Source organism: Heterocephalus glaber, unplaced genomic scaffold, assembly GCF_053883595.1.
Source record: "Heterocephalus glaber isolate CG9 unplaced genomic scaffold, H.glaber_assembly_v1.0 deba00001446, whole genome shotgun sequence".
Taxonomy (NCBI): domain Eukaryota; kingdom Metazoa; phylum Chordata; class Mammalia; order Rodentia; family Bathyergidae; genus Heterocephalus; species Heterocephalus glaber.
In genome coordinates this window covers 9,832,071-9,850,687 of record NW_028258298.1, presented here as the reverse complement: position 1 = coordinate 9,850,687, position 18,617 = coordinate 9,832,071, and the positions used below count along the sequence as shown (strand labels likewise).

The window sequence follows — 18,617 nt, the reverse complement described above, 5'->3', positions numbered from 1 at the left end:
AAGGGCACAATACAGAGGACTAAACCCCAGGTGTACCACAGCTCTGAGCCTCTACTCTGCCTGCCTTCACTCTCCCTGGATTCCCTGACCACTGCCCTTTTGTGCCCCTTTCACCTAGAGGTCAGAGTCCAAGTTTTCTAACCGATTTGCCAGCCCCTTGCCTCCTCCAGCTGCTCCCCTTCCTGTCCCAGACTCTATGCTGCAGTAACACCAGACCACTTGCAGACCCTCTGTAAACTATGCTGCTCTTTCTTCTGAGGGGCCATTCCCTTTTCTCCACATAGAAAGCTCTTCTGCATCTTTTTTTCCTTTTTTGGTACCGGGGGTTGAACTCAGGACCTTGTGCTTGCAAGGCAGGCGGCAGCACCGCTGAGCTAAATCCCTGGCCCTCTTCGGCATCTTTTAAGGCTTGCTCTCCTCTCTCAGCTGAACTGCATTTTCAAGTGGTCTCAGCGTACCATGTGCATCTCCTGCAACACATCAGGAACATGGAGCTGCAGGACCCCCCCTCTGGCCTGCATGAACCTGGGCCCCTAGAGTGTAAGCCGTGCTCCACTTCCTGGCTCCTCTCTTCATCTTTGTCTTTTCAACTACATGGCCTGGGTGCAGGAACCATGTTCTCTGCTCCTTTTGCATCTCCCCCAGTTCAGACACTTAAGCACAGAAGAGAGGTCTTGTGTGTCCAAAGGACCCACTCAAATTCTCCAAGTCACTTGAGGTAGCAGGATGTGCCTGGTCCACAGGGGGGGTTCACCCTTTTCCAAAGACCCCAAGGTTGAAGAAATGTATCTTCCCTTCTTGTATCCCCCAAAGCCTGGCCTGGAGCTCATTCTGGTTGATTTCAGGACAGGGCAGAGGGAAGTGAGAGAGCTGATGGTGAGGACTTTTCTTAAAATAACAAGGCAATTAGAGGAGGTAGAGAGCAGTTGCAGGCATGGGTTTTACTGCTCAAACAGTGCAGCATGCTCAAATAAGTCAGAGTGCTGAGGAGAGCGGTCTACAGCTGCCCAGCCACCGCCTGGCCTGATGGTTTGGGAATGAGCTAGGCCAGGCCCCCAGGGCCCAGAACCCCAGGTCCCAGAACTCCCTCGCCAGACAGATGCCACCCTTGGGGTGTCAGGCCACACCACCCAGGAGGCCTTGCAGGCAGGGAAAGGCCAGGCCCATGGCAAGTTCTGCTCCTCTCTGGGGGCCCAGCAGGTGAGGGAACACTGCCAAGGCATCTGCTGTCACCTGCATTTCTGTGAAGCTCCCTCCTGTCTGCTCTGTTATAGGCACTTCACAACTGGAAGGGGACCCTGGGACCCCCTCCAGCATGAGCCTTCCAGAGAAACTCAGCCTCGGGCAACACTCAGTATACAGTCAGGCATGGCCCCTGCCCCTGGTCTCACCAAGTCCAGGCAGGGCAGGCAGGACAGACACAGGGACGGAGCCCTTCTGGCAGGAAGCAGCCAGTGACAGCCAGCGCCGACCAGGTGCACACAAAGGTGGCTGTGTTCCTGCATGTCCCCCTCCCCCAAGCTGCTCAGGGCCAGCTCATTGGCCAGTCTTTCCCAGGTGAACTGAATGCATGGCCTGTTCAGTGATTATGGGGACAGGGTACCAGCACTGACAGCTCTTGTCACAGCTGCCATGCCTCACTCATACTAGAGAGGCGAGGACAGCTTAATTTGCTGCCTCAGACACAGGGCTCCCTGCCAGATGGGGTGCAGGCCATGCCAACCCCTGCCCCTCCCTTTCTAGGAGGTGGCCACAGGGAACAAAGTCCCCGATGTCCCCTATGCCCTCCTTCCTATTGTGACCCCCCCACACACACTCCCTGCACAGAATAGCAGGCACTGATGGCAGCTAAAATGCCCAGGGATGAGTGATGCCAGGTGCTTAGGAGGATGAGAAGGAAAGCACTTTTGACATAACCACCCCAACCTTCCCCCACCTCACCTCCCACTTGGGGACAAAGAAATTAATGTCAGATCTAGGGGTTTCCCTTAACCCCAGTATCCTGGGCTTGTGATCCTACCCCCACCACCACCACCATAGGAGGAACCAAAGAGCCCTGGCCTCATGCCAGCAGCTTCAAGCACCCCATACTCTTCAAGGATCCCAAGGCCTCTGGCAGCCATCAGCAATGGGACAGAGTGTGCTTTGCAGTCTCCCACATCCAGCTCCATCTTGGTGGGGATTCCCTACTTTCAGGCAATCTTCTAAGCTAGGCTGGGGGCTCCTTACCCTCATTCCCGGGGCTCTAACTGCTTGTGCATTGTCTGGCCACTCCCAAGTCAAGGCTACTACAAGTTCTGCTTGGAACTCTGGTCCCTGTGCACAGGAGGAAGAAGCTGATGCCATTTCTTTGTTTTCCTTTTTCCAGTTCTCCCCAAAACTGAAGTAGTACAGCAGTACTGGGACTGCTTTTCATTCTCCTCCAGACTCTGCAAAAATAGATTATGATCCTAAAGATTAATGCTGAGACCTGAGTCCTCTCTAGAGAAAGCAATGGGAATCTTGGATTGCTTCTCAAATTGGGCAGCAATACAGTGTGGTAGGTAAGAAAGTGAGCTCACAGTGGACCATATATGTGTGGTTCTATTTCTAGATTCTCTGTTTTATTCCAATGATCTATATGTCTTTCCTTACACCAACACTGCCTTGATTACTGTAGCTTTAGAAGAAGTCTTAAAATTAGGTACTAAACGTCTTCCAACACTGTTTTTGTTTTTAACTTTTCTAGGTCCTTTGTACTCCTATATAACTTTTAAATTTCAATATCCAGTTCTTCATTTATAGCAAGTATACACAGACCTGAATTTTTATATACACCTTGTGTTTTCTAATCCTGCTAAATTCAAGTACAAGTTCTAGGGGCTCCTAGAGATTTCTTAGTATTTTCTCTGTAGATGATCATTTCATCTACATATAAAGATTTTGCTTCTGCCGTGCCAATCCTATCCTAGTTGTGTCATTTTATTGCCAGACTATTTTGGTGGGGACTAGGTTTCAAAGTTTAATGGTCAGATAAAGAGTAAGCATATCTGCCCTTGTTCCCCATCTTAAGGAGAAAGCATTGTATCTTCTCCATTCATATAAGGCAATCTCACTGAAAATATGGAGTACATGTCTTTAATCTGTTGAGAAGGTTCTGTTTTACTTCTAGGCTCCTGATAGCTTGTACCATGAACAGCTGTAGAATTTAGTCCAATACTTTTTCTCCAACTAGTGACAGGATCATATGGCTTTTCCCTTTCCTCTGTTAAAATGATGACTTTTGGGGGTGGATCTTCCAATGCTGAACCAACACTGCCATCTCTATAACAAAACCACTTTCTACATACTGCCAGATCTGACTTCCAATAGTTTGTTTTGTTAAACAAATTTCTATCTACGTTCATACTTTTTTCTTCTATTATCTTTATCCAGTTTTAGGATTAGCACAATGTTGAGTTCCTAAAATGAGGGGAGAAGGGTTCCTTCTTTTTTCTGCTTTAATTGTTTGATATAATTTATCAGTTAAAATGTTTATGAGCCTGCTGTTGTCATATAGGTAGGTTTTCAAGCTAGGAATATACTTTCTTTAATAGGTGCTATTCAAATTTTATATTTCCTCTAGAGTTAGTTTCATTAATTTGTCTTCCAAGGTACTTCTTAGAAGTTGTCAAATTTATTTCAAAAAAGATTTTTGTAATATGCTTTCTATATCCTTTTAAGTTCTGTAAAATCTGTGGTAATGTCTCCTAGATCTTAATATTGTAATTTAAAAAATGTATAACTAGGGCCGGAGATTTAGCTCAGTGGTGCCACTGCCTGCCTCACAAGCGCAAGGACCCGAGTTCGATCCCTGGTACCAAAAAAAAAAAAAAGTATAACTGATATTGTATAGCAGGAAGAAAAGGTCTAAAAGACCAGGGGAATTGGGAGGGGTAGGGGTAGGGAAAAAAGGGAAAGGAAAAAATATGAAAAGAGGAAAAAAATGGAAACAAGGCCTTTGCAAATAGGGAAGGGTGGAGGGGGTGAAGAGAGGGCAAGGGAAGGGGAAAAAAATAAGAACCAAGATACTCATGTAATGGTACAAGATCCCAATGATGAATGTAACTGTATTTTATACCAAAAATGTACCAATAAACTTAATGGGAAAATAAATAAATAAATAAATATCCATGACCTACCAAAAAAAAAAGGAAGTGAGCTCAAATCTCAGCCTCTTCGTTTCTTTGCTGGGGACCCACAACAATTTGCTAGACTTCATTTCCTCATCTCCAGAATTTCTCCTTCCTGAACTATGGTGAAGATTTAATGAGGTCACACAGAGGAAGCATGGACCTTGAGGCCCAGAGGGACTGTGACACAGCCAGCTAGTGAACCCAGCCAGCTTGTCTGTTCTTGAGGAGATAGATGCTCCTTCCTGCTTTAAGTGCACACTTGGCTTTTTTCTTGGGGCCACCTCCTGTTTGTTCCTGGTTGGGATCTGGGAAGCCTGGAAAGAAGATAACTGGAACTTATTTTACAGATCTCTAGGCCTCCTAGACCACTGGGGAAATGCAGGTTAAAAGGATGGGTTTCGAAGTTAGAACTGGGTCAAGGCCTAGTTCTTTTTTTTTTTTTTGGTACCAGGGATCGAATTCTGGACCTTGCTCTTGCCAGGCAAGCATGGCACCACTGAGCGAAATCCCCAGCTGCCTAGTTCTGCTTTGTATAGATATGACCTTGGGAAATCAGTTGACCCTGTTGGGCTTCCTAATCCTCATCTGTAAAATAGAAATGAAATAAAGCATAAAAAAGTCAAAAGACTTTTTATTGGGAGCTTCAAATAAACATACATTTAAGAAGTACTTTGTGGGCAATATTCAATTTCAAGATTGAAACTACTGGTCCTATTAGTTTTCAGGGACTCAGGTGGGAGGAGGGAGAAAAGGAAGAGCCAGTCTTGGCTGTAATCATAGGCCTTCTAAGCTTTCTTGATTTCTTCTTTCCTTAGCTTTTTCTCCCTCAACTGGAGAAGTAGGGGAACAAGACAAATTTGGTTTAAAACTCCAGAAGAAACCCAGGGAATTTCTGGAAAATTCTGTAACTTCAGACAGGAAAAAGGCCAGGCTCCTCATCTAGGCCAGGATGAGCTGGCAGCCTCTCAAGCCTGCTGTGGAGGAGGCCGTGTGTGTGTGTGTGTGTGTGTGTGTGTGTGTGTGTGTGTGTGTGTGTTCAGGAGGACTCCAAGGTGCTTACCATAGCCATGTGTGCCCACTCCCTGTCTGTCCTACCTTCTGTCTCCCTTCTGCTCTTCCTCCACCTTCTCTTCCCATCAGTGGGAGAGGAAACCCCTCAGTAGTTGGCAAGACTCTTGCAGCTACAGGTGTGTTAGGGCCAGGCCTAGCAGGTACCTATCAGGAGGAGAGGATAAGAAGTCAGCATGTGATTGCAGGTAGAGCTCCATGCCTTCTGAGCCCCTTCCCAACACCAGGACTCCCTGCTTCCAAGGAGGCGATCTTCTCTACCTCTCACCATTAGTATTTCGTGTGTGAAGCAACTGCCACATGGCCCTTAAAATCAACTGCAAATGAAATGGGCAGAAGGTCAGGCCACCATGAATCCCCAAGAATATAGGCTGGGATAAGCAGCTGAAATTTTTGCCTAGAGCAATGCAGAGGCTGGGCAAGGGACAATGGCCCCAGAGAACAGAGAGATAAAAGGGGTGTCAAAGACAAGCTGGCATCTTCCCCAGAAGCCTGAGATGGGAGAGGAGATTATGTCCAGCAGTCTTCCCTGCAGCCCTCACCTCCTGCTCCCTCCCTGACCTTATGGCTCACATCAAAGTGAGGACCTCTTCCCCTAGCTCCACAGCCTAAATAGGTCCAGGGCATCACTCTCAGCTCCTAGGAGCTGCTGATGGACAGATGGTAATAGCTCCCAGAGTGCTGAAAGAGGACGTGGACTCTGGGGCAGAGCTGGCCCCTGCCAGGCTGTGTGTTGGGAAGGCTGCTGACCCCACTGTCCCTTTCCTGGACCCTCACAGCTTCCCAGGACAGTCATGTTAAGGGGGGAAGGGGATGAGCAAGTGACACTGATGCTGGGCTCCAGACTCCACGGATGCAGGTGGGAAGTGAAGAGGCCTGAGTGAACTGAGGGCTCCCAATGCCTGTCAGATGGGCTTCAGGAGCAACAGAGGATCCTGCAGGCAGAAGCTGGGAGGGTGGGAGAGAGGGCACCAAGGCTGCCTTGGAGGAGTTTCCCCGCTCAAGAGCAGTGGAGGAGGAAGAGAAAAAAATGCATCCTGGAACAGAAGCTTGCAAACTTGTCACCCTTATTTTCTCCCCATTATTTATTGAATAATAATTCATCTACCCATTTTTATGTAGTCCAAATAATACTATCAACTGGTTCATCTGATCAACAAAGAAAGCATCTCATTACAACACTGAGCCCCAATTAAATCAGCCAAGAACTAGGGAGGCTGACATTTTTAACGAAGTTGCACACCCCTGAGTGGGCAAATGTGTGTTCCTCTAAGGCTTCTGATAGTCAAGAACAGCTTGATGACACTTTTCACATTTCTGTAGAATGAGCCTGTGGTGCTTTTATAACTGACTGTGTATCAATCAAATTCTATTTTAAATTCACTCAAGAACCTACAACATGGCTTCCCCCAACTACTTTACCCTCCACCAAGGGCAGAAAAATCCAGGTTTGAGCTCAATCAAAAAAGGGCCTGATCAATATGCACAGCCCTGGAGCAGCCAAAGTCAGGTTTATCAAGAGGTTAGAGGAAGCCAGAGAATGACTCTTATGGAGGGATTTTTCTTTTCCTGTTACTGAGGATTGAATTTAGGGCCTTAGCACTAAGCTATATTCTCAGTCTCCGCCCCGCCCCCCCCTTTTAAACTTTTTATTTTTTAAGCAATTTCTGGCTAAGTCACTAAGTAACCCGAGGTGAATTCCATGCTTGATAGTTGTTTAAAACCTGTTTCTTGGTTTTAGGGCAGCTCAAGCTTGAAAGAGGCAGACTCTGAGGGACTGCTGTCATCTGGTGGTAAACCTAGAAAATGCAGTCAAAATACTGTAAAAAAAAAAATACTGTAAAAAAAAGAAATCATACCTTATAAAATTATATTCTATCCATTGTGAACTTTAAAAATGTCACTTTACAAAAAAAAATTATGGAGAAAAGAACAGTCTTTTCAACAAATGGTTCTTAAATGAGTGGCTACCCAGACACCTTCCTTATACTATATATAGAAGAAATCAATTCAAAATGAATTATAGACCTAAATGTAAGAGCTAAAGCTAGAAAAGTCTTATAATAAAATATAGGATTAAATTTCCATGACTTTAGATAGTCAATGGTTTCTTAGACTTGACAACAAAAACACAGCAACAAAAAAAAATAAGTAGGACTACAATGAAACTAAAAATGTTATGATGCAAATGATATTATCAGGAAAGTAAAGACAAGCAACAAGAGGGAAAAATATTTACAAATCATATATCTGACATATAACTATTATCCAGAATATATAAAGAACTTTTATGACTTGATAACTAAAGACAAAATCAATTTAAAATGGACAAAGAATTTGAATAGACATTTCTTCAAATAAGATATATAAGTGGTCAACAAACACACAAAAAGGTGCCCAACATCATTAACCATCACTGAATAACAAATCAAAACCACAATGAGAAACCACTTCACACACACATGGATGGCTACAATCAGAAAGTCAGGTAATAACAGGTGTTGGGGAGAAATTGGAACCCTCACTGTTGCTGAGAATATAAAATGGTGCAACCAGTTTGGAAAACAGGATGGTGGTTCTACAAAGTGTTAAACAGAGTTGCCATGTGTCACAGCAGTTTCATACCTACCTGTGCACCCAAGAGAAATTAAAGCATACATCCACCTAAAAACTCACAAATGAATGTTCACAGCAGCAGTCAAACAGTGGAAACAACCATCAGCTGATGAATAGATAAAATTTGCTATGACTGCATTTGAATATTTTTCATAATAAAAAGAAATATATGTTACAACATGGATGAACTTCAAAAACATTATGCTAAGTGGAAGAAGCCAGTCACAATAGACTACATGTTGTATGCTTCTATTTATGACATCCAGAATAGGCAAAGCCATAAAAACAGAAAATAGATTGGTAGCTGGCTGTGACTGGATGTCTGTGGGAAAACAGTGGTGGCAAACCCATGGCATGATGCCACAGCAGGTTGTTTGTTATCATTGAAGGCTCTAAAAGGTTCACCATCACTGGAATAGGGAGTGATTGTTAAATGAGTATGGGATTTCTTTTTATGGGGATGAAAATATTCTGCCATTAGATCATGGTGATGTGTCCAATTCTGCAAATATACTAATACCAATGGATATACTTTTAAATGAATGAGGTTTATGATACATGAATTATACTTCAATAAAGATATTTGTTAAATGGCAAGTTAGTATGTTTCAAACTATTACACTGACTTGAGTCTTCTGTCAGGAACTCTTCTGGAAACTTGAATATGAATTATTTCTTTTAATCCTTAGGATATCTGGCTAATATGGGTACTATTATTATACTCATTTTGCAGGTGAGCCTCAAACAAGTTAAATGAACAATCCACAGCCCTAGCAAATAAAGCAGCATAGCTATGATTTGAACTCAAGACTGCTTGGCTCCAGAACCTTAGCTTCTCTCAGGGGTAGGCCTGACCCTCTGATTCTCAGTGCCTTTGCAAGGGTTTTCAGGTGTGGGGCTTGGGGTCCGAGGACACAAAGATGAAAACCATGGTGCCAGCCTGCAAGAAGCTCACAGGCCAGGAGGAGGCCATATAATTATAGGAAGTGACTGAGACGTGAAGCGGTTAAGTGCCGAGTAATAAAGATGGTGGCATGCTCCCAGCACCAGGGTAATGAGCATCCTCTGTCCTCTGTGACTGCATGAAGGTGTGACAACAGCTGTGTGGGGTTGGAAAGGCAGCTTCCGAACGCATCCATCCCTCACTTACTGCCAAATCACCTCCCACTCTGCTGCTCAAACAGACCTTGGGGAGTTGTCCTTGGTTCTCTTCCTCATCTCTTCTCAATCCACTCTCAGTTCTGCCCTTGGCAACCCCAAGTTGTATTTCAAACCTCTCTACTACTGCATGCTCCACCCTAACCCAGGCCATCATCACTTGTGTTGGAGTACTGTGTCTGCCTCTTCGCTGGTCTCCTGCCTCCTGTGTTTACCGTCACAAAGCATTTGTAACTTTCCACTGAAGAGTTCCATAGAGTGGGCTAAGGGGAGCCAACAGCCCAGTAGGTGTGAAGCAGCTGAGTTAGAGAGAAGGGATGTGAATAGTGTGGGTTCAGGAGTATGGAGACACATCTGGGATGTGAGTACATGTGTATATACAAATCATGAAAATACCAGAGAAAGAACTTCAGCTTACTATGTAACCATATTAGGTCCGTTCCCTGCTAAGGCCAGTAGAAGTAAGAATGTGCCTAGTCAGGTGTGAGGAAAAGGGTGAAAAGAAATGGCCCAAGGCTTCTCACCTAAAAGGACCCCAAGGCTTCAGCTGATGAGGGCATCTATGCAGAATGCCATGAAAGCTGGTCACTCAAAAGGCAGCAAGGTGAAAAATCCCTAATAGGACATGAAGAGAAGACTAAATGAACTGGAGATGGAGAAGAGAAATGGAGTGTTGTATAATAAAGAACTCTCCTGGGAGGGAGCCTCTAAATCCTTAGGGTTTTCCAAGTGATAGGTGCATCTTTGTTATTCATGATGCCTCTGATGGTTCATGCTACTAGGGCCCCTAATACCTTCCAGAGGGAGTTAGCATGCCAAGACCAATCATATGAATAGAGAGTTGAGGCCTGAGCCACTAGGGACAAGGCAGGCTGAAAACTGAGTTCAGTTACAGTGGCCAATACTCAATCATGATTACATAATGAAACCCCAATAAAAATTCTAGACACCAAAGCTTGGGTGACCTCCCTGGCTGGTGATGCCCATCCATGTTGGGAGAATGATATGCCCTGGTTTCTCAGGGAGAAGACACAGCACATGCTTAGGACTTCCCAGACCTCACCCTGTGCATCTCTTCTTTTGGCTGGACCTGCTTTGTATCATTTTGTTGCTATAATAAAACTGTAGTCATAAGCTTAGCACTTTACTGACCTCTGGAATCATTCTACTGGATGATCACACCTGAGGGAACTTCTGAACTTTAAGAACTTCTGAATTTGTAGCCAGTTGATCAGAAGAGTAAGAGAATAGAGAACTCAGACCTGCCAAGTAGAATCTGAAGTGAGGATGGTCCTTAGAAGGATGTGCTCTTAGCTTGTGACATCTGGCCTAAATCTGGGTAGCTGGTGTTGGAATCACACTGCATTGAGCAAGCAGACTTTGCACCCCACTGGAGGAAACACTACTTACATCCACACAGTGCACTCTGCATAAGCACAGATGGGCAAGTTTCTGCACATCCTCTACCCCTTCTGCCTAAAAGCAGGCCAGATAGCCAAAGGCAGCAGGTTTAGGGGGCCAGGGATTTAGCTCAGTGGTTCTGCTGCTTGCCTCGAAAGCTCAAGGTCCCAAGTTCCATCCCTGGTACCAAAAGAAAAGAAAACAGTGATGCTAATGCTCAGTAGAGATTGCAGGATTAAAGAGGGAAGTGAATTTTAAAAGAAGGGATTTAGAGTGAACTGGGGTGGACTTAGTGACTGTTCTGGTTTATATCTAGATATTCCCCCAAAGCCTCATGTGCTTCTAGGCAGGGCTTCTGAAGGGTGATTGGGTTATGGGGGCAATATAACTGACTTGCTGTTAGGAGGCAGGGTCTGCCTAGTCAAAAGAGGCAGGTCACTGGGGGTGTGATCTCCTCCTGACTCCTCCCTTCACTCTCTACTTCTTGTCTGCCATGCTTTAAGCAGCACTGTTCTGGCATGCCATCCTGCCTTGGAGCCAGCTGACTATGGACTAAAATATGATAAAGACCAGGCTCAAGAGGTTTCAGATGGGAACAAGGACTCCATTGGCAATTGGACTTGAGACCATGTGTATTATGGTCTAGCAGAAAATTTTTCACATTTTGCTCATGTCCTGAGATTTTCTGGGAGACTGAGATTAAGGACAGAGGACTAATTCATCGGGCAGAGGAAATTTCAAGGCAGCCCAATGTTGGGGCTGTGGCATGAATACTGTTGGAGGCTTTTAGCCAAGTTTATACTGAAAATCAAGAGCAAAAGGCCCATTTTAAATTTTCTGTTTTGCCAGAAAAGACATCTACAAAGAGGTAGAGGTGAGCTTGGTTGCTGAAAAGATTAACATTAAAAAGAAGCCAAGTACTTTGGATCAGGACAATAGGAAAAGACAGTTTAAGAGCATGTCAGGAATCAGCAAGGCCCCACTCTCTGCAGGCTCAAACTTGCAAAAGTGAGACTTTGCTTTAAGAGAGCCCCAGGGCATCATGCTCCATGACAGTGCAGCAGGCTAGAGAATTTGTTCCCCAGGATTTGGTTGACAGTGCTCAGACATTCAGAGGCCTCCGGAGCAATGGCCCAAAAAGGCCTAGCTACTGCTCAAGCTGGCAGCTGACCCTTGGCATCATCTACATGGTGCTTGTGGGGTCAGGAAGACTTCCACCCAGACTTCTGAAGGTTTGGAAGGCCAGGGAGTGTGACCCTGAGAGGGCAGAGTGTGAAGGTGTGAGAGTAAAACCAAAAGCACAGTGGAGACCCCAGGAACTTGGAGAAGCCAGGAACATGGGATGTCTGAGCAAAGCCAGCCCAAGGGAGAAACCATGAGAGCTAAAATACCAGCAATGCTATAGGGGCAGGGCCACCCAAGCCCTTTAAAGTTCACATCTCATAGCCACAACTTGCCATGGGTGCTGGACAGAGCTACAGGATTTAATGTTTGCCCTACTGGGTTTCAGTTTTGCTTTGTTCCCATTGCTTTCTATCCCCTATTCCCTTTTGAAATGGGAATGTTTATCCTGTAGCATTCTATGCTAGAAGTTTTTAACTTTCTTTTGCTGTTTACAGAGGCTCAGAGTTAAGAGTTTGCTTTGAGTCTCAGAGACTTTGGTCCTGGCATTTTCAGCAGTGCTGAAAATGTTAAAATGTTAGTAACTCTTAGAAATGGACTAAGTGCATTTTGCACATAGATGTGCACGAACATTTGAGGGGCCGGGCTGGAATGCTATGTTTATATCTAGATGTCCCCCAAAGCCTCATGCACACATAGGTGAGGCCTTTGAAAGGTGACTGGATCATGTGGCAATATAGCTGGCTTGCAGTTAGGAGGTAGGTTCTGGTTGGAGGAGGCAAGTTACTGTGGGTGTGACCTGGAAGGATTTATGTAGAAAACAGCCTACAAGCTGAGCTCGAACCTGACCAAGCGGTGATGAAGATGAAAAATACACAGAAACAGGTTATAATTTGGGGGGTCAGAGGGCTCATGGCTCCCTTCGACACAGAGCGCCAAATGACTGGCACACCTTGGCTTTATTCACTCAGACACAGGCACAAGCAATTAAGAGTTCCACAGGATTTATCTGTCTCCCACCCTCCACAGTAAGGGCAAACAACTTAACCTCAGGTCTTTTTACTTTTCTCTGCAGCACGTTAGCACCCTTGTATGTGCTCTTTTTCCTCAATGCCAGCTGAGGAGGCCAATTAGGCCTCATTCTTCCCATCTGACCTCCACAGGTTTACTGCCCGCCCCAGCTCCTTCCTTTACTCTCTGCTTCTTGTCTGTCATATCGTGAGCAGCTCTCCCCCAGCATGTGCCTCTGCCATGCCATTTTACCTCAGAGCCAGGTGACTGTGGACTGAAATGTAAGCCAAAATAAACTTTTCCTTCTTTAAGTTGTGGGTGTCAGGTATTGTGTCTCAGTGACGAACAAGGTAACAAAGATAGTGACTAACTAGATCTGGGGGCACGTGCAAGGGAGAAGAGGGGTGATATCCAGGGTGCCAGTGATAGCATTTAACTAAGACAGGTGACAGAAGAGGAGGAACAGTCCTGGAGAGAAGTGAAAAGCACTTTGGCCATGATGCAGGGAACCCACTGGGAAGCTCCCAAGGAGAGATAACCACAAGCAGATGTTCATCTAGAGCTCAAGGGGAGATCAAGGTCAGAGACAGAGTCAGATGCACACAGGCAGAGGTCTCTAAGTTGACCCAGCTCTGCCACGAGGTCACCTGCGATGTGGCAAGATGCAAAGATGAAGCTCTGTGCCTACACAGTAGGAACCTTCAAGGAGCCTGACAGATCAAATGAGGAGACATGAAAGAGTTCATGGAAACAAAGTGAGTGAGGACCCCAGGGTGGGAGAAATCCAGTTATCAAACATGAAAACATGTGTGATCTGAAGACCAAGAAAGCTCTTTATGGGTCTAAACTGGGCATGTGGAGCCTGGAAAACACCTGTCTAGGAAGTGAGATGCTGCTCCCAGAGGGTGCCTGGGTTAGCTCCCCTCCAGCTTCGTGAGTATAAGCACTTACCAGAGGTACACAGACATTTCAGAAAGAGCTAAAAATAAAAGCCCCATATGGGCAACAAACCGCTCTTTTTCCTTATAAGCCTTTACAGTATTTTTAAATCACATGCATGTAGAAATTTGGTAACAAATCTTAAGAAAAACCATTTTCAGGGCCAGGGATTTAGCTCAGTGGTTTCACCGCCTGCTGTGTAAGTGCAAGGACCCGAGTTCGATCCCCGGTACCAAAAAAAAAAAACCCATTTTCTTATCCTACTTATATGACTTAGTACTACATCAACTCTTTTAATGGGCTGTAATTGATATTTCAAAATAGGTGGAGTTCATTTAGGCACGTTCCAAGCTCCTTTGCCCTGTATCCTCAGTGTCCCAGGTCACACCAACCTGGGGTACAATTCCTTAGATTACTTGCAATGATCAAAGATAACTGTACCCAGCAGCAACCATTGCTCAGGCAGTCCAGCCCAGGATGCAGCAAAAAAATATTTAATCCTTTTTTTTAGGCCTAATAAAACAGAAAAACATCATCCCTTACTCCTACCAAACCACCACAATGCTATGCAGGCAGCTCCACCTCTTTCTAGCCAGTCCCTAGCCCCAGTCCTCCCTGGATCCATCCCACAGCATGGGGGCTACTTCCTGGGCCCTGGAGGTAGTTACCTGAGTACCTGAGATTTCTCTGAACTACCACTACACCAGAAGCTCTCTTCATCTGTCTCCCTAAATCAAAGTCAATTAATATTTCCTAGGTGCCACAGTCTTGTCCTTTTATCTTGAGAAGCATGATTTACTAGAGATAGGAACAACAACCAAAGTACAGCCTGTGGGCTGAATAGAGCCCACCACGTTTCTGTATGATCTGTGGTTACTGAATCTAAGTGTTTTAGTTACTTTTTCTCATTGCTGAGACGAAATACCCGACACCCAAAGTTAAAGGAAGGAAGGTTTCTTTAGCTCACAGTTTGTAGAGATATCAGTCCCTAGTTGGCTAGTCCTAAGGCAGGGTGGCATGGCAGAGGGGCATCCAGAGGAGAAATAGTTCATGGCTGGAACAAGATAGCAAAGCAACCAAGTAGCAAAGAAGCAAGTCCAAGCCACCTTAGCAGCTTCTTCCTGCTTCTTTTATTCTATCTAGGCTACCAGGCTTAGGGCAAGTGCCAAACCAATCAGTGGACTGATTTAGTAATCACACACCCTTGATCTTGGCAACACATTTAGATCCAGCCACTTCTAAAAGGCCCCCCTAATGACTGCACAGGGCTTTGAGGGGACATCTAGATACAAGCCGTAACACCAAGTCTGTTTACTTCACTGCTCAAAAAGGGGCCCAATGAATTGAGGACAAATTGTTGGCACAAGGAAAAAGTAACTCAGAATGCCAGCAAAATGAGATGGCGGACTACTGCCAACAAAGACCATCTTAACTCAGCCTAAGTTTCAAGCCCCTTTCACTCAAAGGGGAAAGAGAGGCTTAGGTTCTGAAAGGACTGATAACTGGAGACTTCTAGGTGACCTTCCAGAGACCCGGAATAGGAAGTAAGGAAACCTGGCAGTAGGTTCGGAGGAAATCCCCAAGGTCCTGATGGTCTGTAAATCTTGAAAATATCTTAGTTACTCTTATCTTGCTGTCTTCAGCCTTGAAAGGGGAGAAGAGACTAAGTTGAGGGTAAACCAGTCTTGTACTATCAAGTCCTGGATAAACACTTCTTCAGGGACCAACACATCTACATGCAGAGTTGAGCAGAAATCTCCCCAAATGTGAAAGCAGCAAAGGAGATGGATACAACATGAAAGAGATGCCAAGCCCTTTCACTGTTTTAGTCACCATCCGATACTTTCACAGGCCAACTTCAAGAGTCAGTGCTTGCAGCAAAAATGTCCTTCAAGCCCCTGAAGTCACCTAGGCTTCTGTTATCATCAAAGGCATCGAAGTTGATGGGGGACTAATCACATGCTGCTCAGTAGCATGACCTCTGAAATTAGTGTCTTAAAGTCAGCTTAAAATGAAGCTAGAGCATTTACATAGGTTGTTCCCTCAGTTGCACTATGAATGAAGAAATGGTCTTTACATTTTATAAATGGTTGGGGAGATCAGAGTAATACTACTTGGTGTTACAAACAGAACTGTGCTCTCACCCCCAAAGTTTTTTTTTTTTTTGTATTGGAGATCGAACTTGGGTCCTTGCATTTGCACAGCAGGCCGCGAAACCACTGAACTAAATCCCTGGTCCCCCCCAAATTCTTATGTTAAATAAAACTTTTAAAAAGAAAAAATTTTATATGTTAAAGGCCCTAATGTGACTTGGAGACAGGGCCTATAAGGAGATTATTAAGGTCAAATGAGATCACAATGGTAGGGCCCTGAGCCAGTCTGGCTAGTGGGTATAAAAGGAAGAGCAACCAGGGATGCACATGCACAGAAAAACTCCTGATAAGGACACAGTGGGTGGCCATCTGCAACCCAGGGAGACCTCAAGAAAAACCAGACTTGGTCAGGTGTGATGGCCCAAGCCTGTAATCCCAGAACTTGGGAGCTTGAAACAGGAGGCCTGCCATAAGCTCAAGACCAGCCTGAACTATGTAATGAGTCTCAAAAAAAAAAAGAAACACCAGACCTTCCCCCTGCCCACACCCTGATCTTAGACTTCCAGCCTCCAGAATGGTGAAAAATGGCAGCTTGAGCTAATACACTTAATGACATGAAAATTGTATGAACTACATATTGCAGAATCCATTAACAAAATTGCCTTGGGACAGTCTTGCTCAGTGATATACATCCTATTTTCATTCTAAATGGCACAGGTGTGACAGGGGCTGCAAAGTCCAATATTTGCTACGTGGCTATTTAGACAATGCCTGCCGACCCCTGCCCTAAGCATCTTGAAGAGTGATCTTTTTTTTTTTTTTTAAACACTAGGGATCAAACTCGGGGCCTCTGGACTGAGCTACATCCCCAACCCTTTTTTATTTTTTATTTTGAGACAGCTCTGGCTAAGTCATTAGCTTACCTAGGCTAGGCTCGAACTTCAATTCTGCCTTTGCCTCCCGAGTACTGGCATTACACCTGGCTGAGTGCTCACTTTTTTGGGTTTTTTTTTTTTGGTACCAGGGATCAAACTCGGGTCCTTGCACTTGCGAGGCAGGCGGTGGAACCACTGAGCTAAATCCTCGCCCCTGAGTGCTCACTTTTTAACATCAGTGTTTTGCTCACTTCTGCATCAAGCAGTATTTGGCACACAGTGGGTTCCTTTATCCTTCCCACCAGGCTTGAAGCCCAAACAGAGCAGGTCCTAACCCTGGTGCCAAGTGGTCTAGGTTAGTAAGTAGACCCTACCCCTTGCCATCCCTACACATTCACAGCAGTCATCCCTGGGCGCCCCAAAACTAGGTCTGGTCCTGGACGTTATCTGTTACACATCTGAATGCAGACCTCTCTGACTGGGGATGACGGGCCACGGGGATATCCTCCCCACCGATGCTGAGATGGCAACTGATTACATGTAGATTACATAACCTAGTATGTGAGTTTATGTTCTATTCAATTTTAAAAGACGTATTTCATATTTATAAATAAAAATTACTTCAAATGTAGCTATTTTTTTAAAGCTGCCTTTTGACCAAAAACATATCAGAATAGTTCAGCCTATTTGGATTAACTAAAATCATATAGCCTATCCTATGATTCAAACCACCCCTAAATCCTCTGTTAGGGTTAAGTTTGCTGTTCTGGCCTTTAGGCAACCCATGACTCAGTGGACACAGAAGGCGGCTCTTTGGGGTGTATGTGTGCATGAAAATGCTGAATTTGGCTTCAAAGAGGTCTGGGAAGGTGCTGAAGAGCAGACATCTGCTCATCTCCAGTGTGAAGACCTAATATCCCAGGGTAGCTTAGGAATTCTCCACACACCAAAAGTCACCAGTTTGGTAGCTCCCAGCTCAGCAACCAACACAAAACCTAGCACTGAGGAGCTTGCAACGGGGATATGTTCCAAGACCCCCAGTGGATGCTTAAAACCACAGATATGATTTATACGTACTGTTTTCCTATGGAAAGGATTGCATGATCTGTATTTTTTGGTTTTTTCCAGTACCAGGGATCGAACTCAGGACCCATGATCTGTGTTTAACTGTTATGCTTCTTCCAACTACATTGGACCCTCAAGTTTTGACCAGCCTGACATGCGAACAACTTGGGTCACAACCAGAATTTTAGTTTTAACTTACAACCAAAGTCTTGAGTTATGACTCAAAAGCTGGACATTTTGCATGGAGATGGGTCTCAGATACAGATTTAACCCTTAAGAGTTCTGGAAGGAACATTACAACATCCTTTTCTGTATAGGGTTAATTGAAAATCCTGGGCCAATGCCTAAGAACACTGAGCTCTGCCTGTAAGAAAAGTGTGGCCTAAAATTATACAGGAGAGAGACTTTGAAGGCTGTGTAGAGGAGCCTGATCAATCTGAGTTACAACAGCCCTTGTAAATGAATTGAGTTTGTAAGTCAAGGGTCCACTGTATCGGTGTTTACCAGACAGCTCAAATGCTTTCCTGTTGGATGAAAACATTTCTGCCCAGAGTCTAGCTTTAGATCTCCTTTTCCAATTATTGCCCCAATATGCCTTCTCCTGGGCTCACTTCCATCTTGGCGGAGACCCTGTGTCCAGGAGACTGCCAGCAGGCTTTCCTACAGGGTGGCCAAACTCTCAGTAAATAGACATTATTCTCCATTAAAAGTCCGGAAGCAGCTGGGTCTCTTCAACTTATCCCACCTGGCTCTCCTGGCGTCTGTACCAAGTGAGACATTAGAAACGTCCATGAAACAAAGCTAAGAGTTTAGAGGCCAAACTGCCCAATAGTTTTCACTGTGCTCCCAGCGGCCTGGCTTCATTGTGTTCATTTTCATTTTGATTTGGCATCTCTAAACCCAAGCGGTGCAGGGAATGTACAAAGAAGTGAGGAAGTCTGCAGACCAACTGGAGTTCCTCCTTCCTGGACCCCAGGGGAGGCAGGATCAGCTGCCGGGCATGCAGGTGGAGGGGGATGTAGCGAGCCTTTGACTGTTTCAGTCCCAGGTTCTTCAGGGTGCCAATAGGAAGCTTCTACACAAAGAAAAGACAGACCCTTGAAGGCAAGCCCAAT

At 45.1% G+C, this 18,617-nt stretch overlaps 1 protein-coding gene across 5 annotated transcripts in view; it reads right to left on the bottom strand.

Annotated features, from left to right (window-relative positions):
* Rpusd4 (RNA pseudouridine synthase D4) overlaps positions 1-18,617 on the bottom strand; it is a 45,733-nt gene that overhangs the window by 20,161 nt on the left and 6,955 nt on the right. For 2 of the 5 annotated variants that reach the window (XR_002388789.2, XM_021242814.2), the window contains exon 7: positions 5,250-5,369. The exons of 2 other annotated variants lie outside the window; for them this stretch is intronic. Coding sequence is in view for 2 of the 3 variants with exons in the window: in XM_021242814.2 (XP_021098473.1) it covers positions 5,250-5,369 (120 nt within the window). In the remaining variant the exon portion in view is untranslated. Of the gene's footprint in view, positions 1-5,249; positions 5,370-12,405; positions 18,578-18,617 lie in introns of those variants that run through there. One more of the 5 variants, XM_004862586.3, reaches the window with a different exon arrangement.